The 13,566-nt window shown below is 42.2% G+C and overlaps 1 protein-coding gene and 1 pseudogene across 2 annotated transcripts in view; one reads left to right on the forward strand and one right to left on the reverse strand.

Annotated features, from left to right (window-relative positions):
• The window catches only part of SNTB2 (syntrophin beta 2), a 101,604-nt gene that overhangs the window by 8,132 nt on the left and 79,906 nt on the right, over nt 1-13,566 (reverse strand). Inside the window, exons 5-6 of the mRNA XM_079908563.1 lie at nt 12,516-12,712; nt 954-1,138 (exon numbers count right to left, since the gene is read on the reverse strand). Coding sequence (XP_079764689.1) covers nt 954-1,138; nt 12,516-12,712 — 382 coding nt within the window. The remainder of the gene's footprint in view (nt 1-953; nt 1,139-12,515; nt 12,713-13,566) is intronic.
• On the forward strand, nt 5,974-6,772 carry LOC307178381 (ferritin heavy chain-like; annotated as a pseudogene). Its single transcript has one exon. The product of its transcript is annotated as a ferritin heavy chain-like (transcript).

The raw sequence follows: 13,566 nt of genomic DNA on the forward strand, positions 1-13,566 counted from the left end.
AGTTCTCCAAGGGGACTCATGAATTCCTGTTGATATTTCCTTTAAAGGACAAGGAAGTCAAAAAAGATGATGGCGGGCTTCCCTGGTGGTGCAGTGGTTGAGAGTCCGTCTGCCGATGCAGGGGACACGGGTTCGTGCCCCGGTCCGGGAAGATCCCACATGCCACAGAGCGGCTGGGCCCGTGAGCCATGGCCGCTGAGCCTGTGCGTCCGGAGCCTGTTTTGCGCAACGGGAGAGGCCACAACAGTGAGAGGCCAGTGTACCGCAAAAAAAAAAAAAAAAAAAAAAAAAGATGATGGCTGTATGTACATATCTCCATATCTTTTTTTTCTGATCAGCAGAATTTCTGTAGCAACTGTCACTTTATTACTTTTAACTCTTATCCCAACAAATTGCTGATAATATCAATGGATAGAATTCATTTATTAAAGTTTGCCAGGTTTAGTATTTTGTACCTTATATTTGTTAAAAGCCTGTTTCTTAAAATGGCTATTTATTTATTTATTTTTTTTGCGTTATGTGGGCCTCTCACTGTCGTGGCCTCTCTCGTTGCGGAGCACAGGCTCCGGACATGCTGGCTCAGCGGCCATGGCTTATGGGCCTAGCCGCTCTGCGGCGTGTGGGATCTTCCTGGACCAGGGCACGAACCCGTGTCCCCTGCATCGGCAGGTGGACTCTCAACCACTGCGCCACCAGGGAAGCCCGCTATTTATTTTTTCTTTCTAAAATTCAAACAAAACTTTTAAAAAAGGGAATGATTTCCTAATGTGGGAAAAAAACCCAGTGAAACCCCAAAACCAAACCCATGCATCTTTGAAAACTGAAGAAGAATTTCCTGGCTCCAAATGGAATATCAGTCTGTAAGCCCATAATTTTCTATAGAAGAGGTAAGGAGCAATAGGAAGAAAGAGAATACCTATTAGAATAAACATGTTTTTCAGAAACACGCTTACCAGTTCTCCCTCAGGACCACCAAAATCCAGATACAGATTTCTGATGCCATCATCAGCAGACATTTTCAGCCTTTCGAAGGGGTAGCGGTACAATATGCTGCTGGAACCTCCATTTTCCCTGGAGATAGTGAACCCACTTTCATAGTGGACAGTGAGTCTTACCTCTTGGCCATTTAATGTGCAGCCTATTGAAGACAAGAAAAAACATCATTAATAAAGTTACTACTTCAGTTAGAAAATGATAAAGGCTTCTCCTGACTTCTAAAAAGGGAAAAGAATCTTCTTGAGAATGTGTGATACCTAACCTATTTGGAACATCCTGAAGTGAGTCTTGTTTTGGTCACTCAAGTCAACATCTTATTTGAGATGAGGAAGAATTTCCATAACTTTCCTTGACATCTGATCTGATTCAGTTCAATTCAGTGAGTACCAAGTGAATACTTGTGCTGACAGTAGGCTGTATATGGTACTGGAAAAGTAAGAGGTATGGTCCCTGCTCTCAACACCTCACAAACGACAGGCATAGACATGAAATCCCTAACTGCTTAAGGTAGATGGTATAGAACATGACTGAACACCAAACTGAATAAGGCCAAAGTCAAGGAAAGGTTTCCTGGAGATGGACTTGAGAAAGGCCCTAAAAAACGGTCACACTTGATAGGTAGTGAGAAGAATAAGGTTTCAAGTGGGCAAGAAGGAGGAACAACCAAAGGAGAAACAGCACCTTTCAGGGTAGTAACATGGATTGGTTGGTATTTGAGAAGTCACACTGTCAGTCCTATCAAAGATAAAATTCAGAAGATATATCTGAATTGATGGGACCAAAAAAACCGATCATCAAGACAGGCAAATGTCTTCTGTCAAGACTGGTGAAGTCCCTGTTTCAGTAACACTTGAGCGGTTTTGTTGTCAGTACAGAGGCTACAAGTGAAAGGCCCTCTGCGACATGGGAATTAACATAGTCCTCTGAGCTGAGTTTACAATCACCTAAAGGACCAGAGTTGAGTGAGGCTTGGTCACTGTGAACAGGAAGAATGGCTCCCAAACAAGCAAGTCCTCATACCCAGACCAATGTATCCTTGCGCTGGACACGAAAAACACTCAATTAGTCAAGGCAGCTGGCATGTTCAAGAAATAAGGAAAAGGAATAACAAATATTGGCAGGGTCCCTTTTCAGCACTACTCGAATAGGAGAGTTTTGAACAGAGAACTTTGAATATTAATTACCTTCAGAAAAGGAACCTGGTGGGGGGGACATGGATAAAATTAACTACCTGTGGAAGTAATCTAATGCAATAATCTCTAAATGACTGGCTGAGGGGTTTGGAAGGAGAACAAAAAGATCCCAATCAAGGCAACCAGGGTACAGTTTTCAAGAGAATTTTATTCTATTAATATCCCTGAAGCTATAACTTAGTAGGGTATTGAGGTCTGATGAGAAGAGACGGGTCAGTTCTAGTCTAGAAAAGAAATGCTCAAAGAATGAGGTCCACCCAAGTCCTTACAGCACTGGCTGGCGAAGGTCCAGTGCAGGCAGGGGAGGATTTCTGCCTGCAGGTGTGTCCCTAGTGGAGGGAGATCTGGCCATCAAAGGCAGCCATCAAAGGCAAGCCATTAATCCTCAACAAGCTTTTTGTATAAGAGATTTCTTAAATGTTCTGCTTAGGATTGTTTCCCCTCAGGAGGGAAGGAAAGGAAAGGAAAGGACAGCAAATGTCAGTGTCTGTGTGTGTTACTTTAAAAAAACAGAATACTGTTTAAGATTACCTCAACCTTGAAAAGGAGAAGTAAAGGTCATACTGAGTATGTTTAGGTTTAGAACTCAGTTTGTCGAAACTTATAATACCAGATAATTTTGAATGAGAATATGAACTGGCCATAAAAATGTTGTGCCTAATAGTCTTAGTTAAATGGCTTCTCCCTGAATAGTAATAAAACAGTTGAGGCAATGTGATTGCCTCACCCTCAGAGGGTCTCAGGAGTAATGAACCAAAGAGAAATAAGCCTCTGACTCTGATTTTAATGGGGGCGGTGGGGGTGATGGGGGTGGGGGAGGGAGGGAGGGAGGGAGGGAGGGGGAGAGAGAGAGAGAGAGAGAGAGAGAGAGAGAGAGAAGGGCAGGCACCTATGAGAAGTGGCCCTATTCTGATGGGACAGAATCTGGGCCTCATTAACAAAGCTCTGAGCTGGTCCAGGTGGCTTATTATAACCATCCTGATGTCTTTTTTTAAAAAATAAATTTATTTATTTATTTATTATTTTTGGCTGTGTTGGGTCTTTGTTGCTGTGCGCGGGCTTTCACTAGTTGCAGTGAGCGGGGGCTACTCTTTGTTGCGGTGTGAGGGCTTCTCATTGTGGTGGCTACTCTTGTTGTAGAGCACGGGCTCTAGGCACGCAGGCTTCAGTAGTTGTGGCACACGGGCTCAGCAGTTGTGGCTCGTGGGCTCTAGAGCACAGGCTCAGTAGTTGTGGCACACGGGCTTAGTTGTTCCGCGGCATGTGGGATCTTCCTGGTCCAGGGATCGAACCTGTGTCCCCTGCATTGGCAGGCGGATTCTTAACCACTGCGCCACCAGGGAAGTCCCCATCCTGATGTCTTGATTCAACTAAAATCCTTTTGGAGGACTATAAATCCATTATCCACCTCAATTTAGAGATAAGAAGTGGTAAGAAATTTTTTTTTTTGGCTGCGCCTCACGTCATGCACGGTATTAGTTCCCAGACCAGGGATCGAACCCGCGCCCCCTGCAGTGGGAGCACAGAGTCTTAACCACTGGACCACCAGGGAATTCCCAATGGTAAGAAAATTAATATACTAATTTTATTGACAGGGTAGTTATTAGAAATATTAAAAGACACACAACAGCAGCATTCAAGGACAATCATAGGACATCAAATATTGAAGTTTAAAAGAGAGGAAGAAACTACAGTTTTTGAGGTAATCAAGGGAGGGAGATAAACAGTCAGCACTCAGAAGTGGGTGCTTTGTGCTCTTTGTGTCGGGTACATCGTGGATTGATGGTGGGCAGAGCTGAAGATAAGGGAAGCAACCTCATGAGCCTGGACTCAGAATAATCTGAAAACATACATGAAGACTAACTGTCCAGTGGAATTGTGAATTATGTTTTAGTTTTTTTGGTTTGTTTGTTCATTAATTCATTATTCATATTAAAAAAAAATTCTCTGCTCTCATAAGGCAGCAGAGAAGACAGACAGGTAATCACAACCAATCTATACTGGAAAAAAAATGGTTTTGAGGACATATTATGTCAGACACTGTGTTAGGTGCAGGGAGATACAGAGCTGAACAAAAGATGGTTCCTGTTTAGACAAGTGAGAAAGAAAAGGAAATATGGATACAGCAGAATGAAGTAAGTGCTATAATAGAGAAATGGACAAAATATTGTGGGAGGATAGAGGAGGGGGAAGTAGATAAACTCTGGGGAATTGGAAAAGGCTTAATAGAGGTACTATTTCAATTAGGTTTAATAAAAAGTACTTTGTTGGGTGTGTACTGTACACAATAATTAGTTATCATGAATTTTAACTCATCTAAAAATGAAAATAATAAACTTTCAGGGTTTTTCAGAAAAATTTATTACCAAGTAATATGCAAAACAGCCAACCTCATCTCTTCTCTAATTCCTCTCACCCCAAGACCTTCAATACCCACCCACAATCTGGGGTAGGGGTCAGGAACAAAGTGATGATCAGCGGTGGGGTGGGAGACAGCAGAGGAGCAAGGCCTATAAAACCACATAAAACCAGGAATCTCGAGTTTCCCACATGTACTCATCCAAGCTCAGGCATTCTAAACAAAGTTCACTGATGAGACCTTATATGATGAGTAAGCTGCACTTGAAAATTCTGACTTCACCTTTAAGGTTTCAATTATTGTACCCATTAATTTTTTAAATAATAGCTTTATTGAACTGTATGGTATCACTTATATGTGGAATCTAAAACATACAACAAACTAGTGAATATAACAAAAAAAGAAGCAGACTCACAGATACAGAGAACAAACTAGTGGTCACCGAGGTGCGGGGGGGGGCCACATAGGGGTCGGGGGGGGGCAGGCACAAACTACTGGGTGTAAGATGGGCCCAAGGATGTACTGTCCAACATGGGGAATATAGCCAATATTTTGTAATAATTGTAAATGGAAAGTAACTTTTAAAATTGTATAAATTTTTTTGAAGTTAAAATAAACAGACTCTTGGGAGAGCATGGGGGAGGAAGACTGAGTGAGGCATTGAGGGGAACCCTAGAAATAGATGGAGGCAGAGAATGGAGGTTCAGAAGAGGAAGAGGAGGAGACAGAGGGAGACTGCAGGAGTTAAGCCCCGAGGAGGGCTATGTTCCACTTCGCTTGGAAGAAGACCCAGGAGGACCACGGGTGAGCTCACAGCGTACCCGAGGACTGTCAGAAATGAAGGGGCTGCTGCACGGTGACCCCCCGGACCTCACCGAAACCCAGGACAGATGACAACGGTCACTGTCACGCCTGACAGTTATTTCTCTGTTTGCTTCCTGACAAGCCTGTGACAACTTGAGGGTAGTGAGTAGCTATTCTATTTAAAATGTTCATTAAACTGAATTCACTGAATTTTTTCCCTTTTCTCCCTCAAAATGTAGAATGTCACATGGTATTTTTTAAAAAAAGCTTTATTGACACATAATTCACATACCCTACAATTTACCCATTTCAAGTATAAAACTCAATGGTTTTTAGTGTATTCAGAGTCGTACACACTCATTTATTTTTAATACATAGTTTTTTTTTTTTTTTTTTGCGGTACGCGGGCCTCTCACTGTTGTGGCCTCTCCCGTTGCGGAGTACAGGCTCCGGATGCGCAGGCTCAGCGGCCATGGCTCACGGGCCTAGCAGCTCCGCGGCATGTGGGATCCTCTCGGACCGGGGCACGAACCCGTGTCCCCTGCATCGGCAGGCGGACTCTCAACCACTGCGCCACCAGGGAAGCCCTTTAATACATAGTTTTGACTCCTTAATCGTATAAACGATTCTGGACGCAGTCTTCGCAGAGAGTCGCCGCGGTTTCCTGCTTCAACAGTGCTTGGACGGAACCCGGCGCTCGACCCCCGCTCTGGCCGGCCGCTCAGCGCCAGCCCTCGCCACCACCTCACTGCGCCCTCCGGCCACCCCAAGGTCCCCGCCGCCGTCTCTCTTCCGCCGCCCGCCATGACGACCGCGTCCCCCTCGTAGGTGCGCCAGAACTACCACCAGGGCTCGGGGGCTGCCATCAGCCGCCAGATCGACCTGGAGCTCTACGCCTCCTAAGTCTACCTGTCCGTGTCATACTATTTTGACCGCGATGATGTGGCTTTGAAGAACTTTGCCAAATACTTTCTTCACCAGTCTCGTGAGGAGAGGGAACATGCTGAGAAACTGATGAAGCTGCAGAACCAACGGGGTGGTGGAATCTTCCTTCAGGATATCAAGAAACCAGACCGTGATGACTGGGAGAATGGGCTGAATGCAATGGAGTGTGCGCTACACTTGGAAAAAAGTGTGAATCCGTCACTACCGGAACTGCACAAACTGGCCACTGACAAAAATGATCCCCATTTGTGTGACTTCATTGAGACTCATTACCTGAATGAGAAGGTGAAATCCATTAAAGAATTGGGTGACCACGTAACCAACTTGCGCAAGATGGGGGCCCCCGACTCTGGCATGGCAGAGTATCTCTTTGACAAGCACACCCTGGGAAACAGTGATAATGAGAGCTAAGCCTTAGGCTGGCTTCCTGTAGCCACGGGGATGACTTCCCTGCATCAAGGTAGTGCATGCATGTTTGGGTTGCCTTTACCTTTTCTGTAAGTTGTACCGAAACATCTACAAGTTCTTTCCTTAGTACCATTCTTTCAAATAAAGTAATTTGGTACCCCCCAAATAATAATAATATAAACTATTCTGTTTTTCATTTGAAAATCTAGAGTAGTGGTTCTCAACCCATTAAAGTTCCAAAAAACCTTTGGACGTTTTAATGCCCTAGCCTACTGAATTAAAGTCTATGGAGGAAGCAGAAACTAACACACCATTGTAAAGCAATTATATTCCAACAAAGATGTTAAAAAAAAATAAGATAAAATAAAATCTATGAAGGTAGACCTTAGGTATTGATATTATTAAAAAACTCTGCAGGCTATTTCACAGTGCAGTTGAGGTTGAGAACTACTGATCTAGAGCATTAATGCCTGTTTGGGGGGTACAATTCTAGATGATTAGGCTGACCTTATTTAATTGGGTAAATATAAGACACTGGGATTGGGAAAAGAGGGCCAGTCTTTGGGCCCCAGCACAATCCATTATTTTCAGCCCTAGACTTCCCAGGAAATCCTCAAACTAAAATTCTAATATTTTTTCCAGCTTCTCAGTAATATTATATTATAAAATTCTTTATAATGACGGTTTTGGTGTATGGGACTAATCAATGGTTCATTAGGCAAAAAAATAAAAAATTGTTTTTCAGGTTATACAAGTATGATACAACTTTAATAATTCAAACAACATAAAAGTAGCCTGCAATTGCACCTGGTGTTAGGGATGGAGTAAAAGCCGGGGGTGTCTTTGGCACAAATTACTCAGGAATAAAAGGCAATGCCCACTTCAACAGCTAAGATATGGGTATACATCTCCACCCAATTCCTCCTCTCCTCCCTCTGTCCCTCTTCCTGGCTAAGACCAATCCCTCCACCTGTGTTTTGGATCCCATCCACTGGGATCCCAGAAACTGTCCAAGGTTGATTATTCCGTCTTCCTTTTGCATTTTCAACACCTCCCTCTAAGTCAGGTCCCTTCCATTAGCTTTTTTAGATGTTCAGGTCTCTCTCATTATTATAAGAAATGCCACTACTCAACTCTTTACCTTCTTCTTTCTACCACTCCCCTCCCCTCCTCTTCACAGCAAAACGTCTTAAAAGAGCTGTCTACACTCAGTTTATCCATGGTTCACCTTCCATTCAACCCTCAGCCCTCTGCAAGCTGCCAGTGCCATCCCTAAGCGTCTCTCTCCAAGGGCACCAATTATTTCCATGTACCTAAATCTGACCCACGTCTTTAGCTCTTGTCTTGATACTTGTAGGACTCATTGTTGGCTGTCTACCCAGATTTTATTTCTCCATTATTCCTTTACAGCCAAACTCCAATTTTATTCAGGTTTCTAGTCTCTCCTAATGTGTTTCAGGGAAGGACGACCTCAACTTCAAGGGAAGATAGCCTCTGGGCCAGTCAGAGCATAGCCTTCTCCTGGTGACTGCCATTGGTCCAGGGTGTGCATATGAACCTATGACTGAGAAGAGAAGACCCACCCCCCCCCTTTACGCTTGCTCTCTCTCTTCTATCTAAAATACATTTCTTAAATGTTTAATCTAATTTTAGAGAGCATTTTCTCTTAATTCCAGCCTAAACCATCCAACTGATACATTTAACCCTACTGGCTATTCCTCTCCTTGAAATCCTCTTTCTTAGGCTTCCATGACACTTACTGTCCTCACCTGCCCTGGTTTTCCTTCTACTGCTCTGGCTACTACTTCACAATCTGCTAAGTGGCAGGGACATTGGCTTTTTCAGACCATGGGGATATTGTTGAGTGTAATTACGTATATTAAAGATAACTTTCTTTAAGTAGTTCCCTAATGGTAAAAAATTTAATAAAGCTAAGAGGAAGAAAAGGCTCATTAACTAATAACAAATAATAATAAATCTCATTGTTACACCAAGATGAATACTGGTAGATACAATCTATGTTTTCTACTTTGTGTCTTTTAAAATGAGAGACTGCTGGTGATTACCAGTGTATCATGAAGAACAAAGACGCTAATGTTAGGACTTTCCTTGTGGTCCAGTGGTTAAGAATCCGCCTTCCAATGCAGGGGACACAGGTTCGATCCCTGGTGGGGGAACTAAGATCCCACATGCCGTGGGGCAACTAAGCCCCGGCGCCACAACTACTGAGCCCACACACTCTGGAGCCTGTGTGCCACAACTAGAGAGAAGCCTGCATGCTGCAATGAAAGATCCTGCATGCTGCAACTAAGACCCGATGCAGCTAAGAATTAATTAATTAATTAATTTTTAAAAAAGGACTCTAATGTCAAAGTAAGTCTATGCTGCAAGTCCTGTTTCTGCTGCTCTGGGGCCAGTTATTTGGTAGCTGGGCTCTGGGGGCTCCAATGTTTCCAGTAAGACCCTTTAGCGGCTGCAGAGCTGTGTTACCCTGGGCTCCTCTGGGCCTTCCAGAACAACCCAGAAGAGAGTGGGTTTTGCAGGGTGGGCTTTCAGTGGGCTGCCCAGGATGCTCTCAAAGAAAGGCTGAGGTAGCATTCTCTGTTACTGCATGGAAAAGCCAGCCCATCAAGTATAATTAGTGGGCTAATCACACTCAAGGGTTATAAAAGAAGAACATGATGCTGTGTTCCTTTCTTATAGCTATTTGGTCAAAGGCATGAAGCAGGTCTTATTTGTTTCTATTTCTCTCATCACAAAGCATAGCACTTTGTAGACAATTAAACACTAAGCATTTGTTGATTTAATGAATTAAGAGAAACTGATAATGTATATGTCCTCCAGGAGTTTAATCTGCCCGTAAGAATAAGTCATTTAGAGGAAGAAATGCAGGGGCTTAAGACACTGCATTTTGAAAGGATTCCAGTTCACGTTCCAGCCACACTAACCCAAATTCCTTTACCTTGAAAATGTAGGTAATAAAACTTGCCTTACAGAGTTGTGTGTTAGGGTTAGATAACACATGTATCTCATTTATGACTTATAACAACCCCAACATGTACTTATTATTCTTTTTGTTTCTGTCTTTCCTACTTCAAAGGAAGGGGCTACACCTACCTTATTTATTTTAGTATAGTCAGTAAAAGCAGAGTATATACTCAATCAATATTTGTTGAGTAAAGGAACAAAAAGGGGTTCAAGAGAATTTCTATGAAATTGAGAACAACATGGTTAAAGCAAACTTTTTTCATATACGCTAACACCACTCTAAATACTTTAAAATGCCCATTTTTCTTCTCTTGCACATTCTCTGCATATTTTTAATGCAACTCCTACCTATATCTTCTACTTCTTAGTCTTCATATCACCAAGCTACAGAAATATAAAGTATCTTCATGAAGTTCATGTATGATTTAAAAACTTGAAGAGCTTGGATAATTGTTATGATGAAATTAACCTTTTAAAAGCATACTTATTAAAGTTCAAACAACTACACACACTAAAGTGTATGTATTTTCCTATTTTCAATTCCTGTGGCAAATGGAAAATGGTTTTATGGAACTGAGGGTGTTAACTGCATTCTCTGCCTGGTCATCTTAAAGTTATATTTGCTAGAAGGAAAAAGTCCTTGTGTACCAGAAGGATTACTGATCAATTCTACTCTAAGTATAATCTAATAAAGGCTTAAAACTAAACACACATTATAAAGATAATGTATGGCATTCACTAGTCAAATTTTACAAGTAGTCACTGAAATTCTTCTAAATGCGTAAACTATAACCAAACACATAAGAGACAAAAAAAAAAGCTCAACTGATTTCTTTTTGTCCACTTCCTGACTTTCTTTAGACCATAAACACCTAAATATGTAGTACGATGTGCCTCAAATATAGTTTTAAATAAACCTTTCTGAAACTCCCAATAGTTTAACAGAGGGTGATAACATGCATCTGAAGGACATGCTGGCTTATGTATGTATGTGTACATACATGTATGTGTACACTAAGCATATACATCACATGAAGACGTAACAGACTACGTGCCTACACGCATGAGTACATGCATGCACGCATGCACGCGCACACACACACACACACACACACACACAAACAAATTTTAAAGAAATTCTGGTTCTCATCAAAGCAGTTTACTTTCAGCCAGTTTACTATTTCTGGCACAGCTCTAAATATATAGTAAGTGATTCGTAAGTACATCAATTGATCTGAACTGTGGAAATGAAAGTATTACCAAGGTAATATTAAGATAGAGCTGTGAATGAGAACAAAAAAGTTCAAAGTTACCAAAAAATATGTTCTTTTGTCCATCTAAAAATATAAGGAACCAGTTGGTCCTTATTCTCCCTCTCATCAAGTCATCTGTATTTAAACAACTGTGAGCCAAGGACTGAATAGATTTTGGTTTCCTGTAGTATGAAGTTTAGCTGCCAGACACCAAAGAAACAACATGAAACTAAAAAGTGTTAAAAAGCCACGTTGCACTCTTTGTTTTGGGAAACATATCTCTCAGGATCCTTGAAGAAGATTATGGTGACCCCATATGCCAGTGATGAGTGTGCTGGCCTGACCCCTGGGACTCCACACAGGAACACAGAGCATCCAGACTTTCCAACTGAGGACTTCCCCATCCCAGAAAGCACATTCTGCGTCCAAGACAAAAACCAGAGCCTCACAGTCCTTAATGTGGTGACCAACCACTCCATAGAGAAAATGGGTAGGAGACTGACAAGTGAGAAAGTGAGAAACCACACTGCTGATGTGGTGGCTTTGGTCAAAATCCAAGGTGGGATCTAGGCATTGGTGTCATTGCTTGAATCATCACTGTGGTTGTGAGGAAAATATAGAGTACGTCCTAAATAGTTGAAGAATTGTGCTACTTTGACAACATTGAAAAAGCTGTCCTTGTGCCAGTGTTAGAAGATGACCCATGGAAATGCTGCCCAGGCAGTTCTAAAGCCATGGAGATCCCTAACTTTCCAAAAGCAATGGAAAGGAATATAAGTCAAAAGACATTCTGCTCTCAAAACATTTTCTCTTTTTGTATAAATTCTGTAAAACTAGGTTTATAAAACAAAATACATAGAAAACAGGAGCAAAACTAAGTAAACCAACTTGCAATCAAGATATTCAAAGTAACTAAAACCATATTAGAAACTGTAACTGTGTCTTCATTTTGACTACTCTCTGTTCTTGTTAAAATGAAAAGCAATCTGGAAATATCTATACATAACCATATACACAAATATACATGTATGAAACCATATTTCCAAATTCATATAGACAAGCCACAAGAGGGCACTTCAACAATGGAAAGAGACCATGAGGCTTATTTCCTTTAGATGCTTATTTCAGTACCTACTGGGCAACACATTTTCAAACTTTGGAAGAGAGACTCCTATTCCAAATTCTCTTTACTTTTCTACAGCTATAAGCTTTGCCAGATGCTCATATTTTTAAGAGTGTCTATCCATGTTCCAAACCTTCTTAACTAGAGGGTCAATGCACCTAGTATTTAGTAAATGAGTACTTACACTATAAAGATTTAAATAATGAACAGTAAAACTACCATGTTGTACAGAGAGTGTTGTAAATGTGTTCAGAGCCATGTAAAAAGCTTATGAAAACTTTGCTACTGAAACAGAGAAACCCAGTTTCTTTCCATCGTGATCACTTTAAGGTGCCTTATTTCAGAATATTTTTAAGTCTGGCATACAGGATAATGGTTCTTACTTTAAAACAAAGTATAACAGTTCCATTTAATTACTATTAGAAATGAAATGCTAGGATCTGTACCTAGAGAGACTTCCTTGATCAGCTCAGCAGCAGCATGGCAACCCTGAACAAGTATCCGGGTCCAGGTCGATAGATCCCGATGCGTCTCCACCCGGAAGAGATGCATCTCAATGCCCTGCCGAGAGCCTGTCCTGGTAGCAAACGTAAGGTCAGATCCAAGTGAGGGTGATCGACATCCGGAGCCAGAATGAACCAACCTAGAACCACAAACAAAGATCAAAGGTAATTAATGCACTGTCAGAGGAAAATGTCAGCAATTTATGCTGATTAATAAGCAGAAATTATAAAAGCCATCAGCATTTTTTTTTTTTTTTTTTGTGGTACGCGGGCCTCTCACTCTTGTGGCCTCTCCCGTTGCGGAGCACAGGCTCCGGACGCGCAGGCTCAGCGGCCATGGCTCACGGTCCTAGGCGCTCCGCGGCATGTGGGATCTTCCCGGACCGGGGCACGAACCCGTGTCCCCTGCATCGGCAGGCGGACTCTCAACCACTGCTCCACCAGGGAAGCCCCATCAGCAGTTTTTAGATAAGTACATTTCAAAACAAGATTATAGTCTTTGAAGTAGATATCATTCTGTTTTCCCATAAAATGACCCCCTGGTGTCACAGGCAGAACACTAGGCTGGATGGCCCAAGGCCCCAGTTTCCCATTAGCTTTTTTTATGCTCCCAAGAGGCCATGCGTATCAAAAAAAGATTCAATTTTGATTAAGGGCTTCCCTGGTGGCGCAGTGGTTGAGAGTCCGCCTGCCGACGCAGGGGACACGGGTTCGTGCCCCGGTCCGGGAAGATCCCACATGCCGCGGAGTGGCTGGGCCCGTGAGCCATGGCCGCTGAGCCTGTGCGTCCGGAGCCTGTGCTCTGCAACGGGAGAGGCCACAAGAGTGAGAGGCCCGCGTACCGCAAAAAAAAAAAAAAGAATAAAGCTGAGTATACCAGAAACTAACACATTGCAAATCAACTATACATCAATTAAAAAAAAAAAAAGAATAAAGTGGCTATAAACATCTTTGTATAGGTTTTTTTTAAATATAATTTTTCAACTCCTTTGGG

Source organism: Stenella coeruleoalba (assembly GCF_951394435.1).
Source record: "Stenella coeruleoalba genome assembly, chromosome: 20".
In the NCBI taxonomy this organism is placed as follows: Eukaryota; Metazoa; Chordata; class Mammalia; order Artiodactyla; family Delphinidae; genus Stenella; species Stenella coeruleoalba.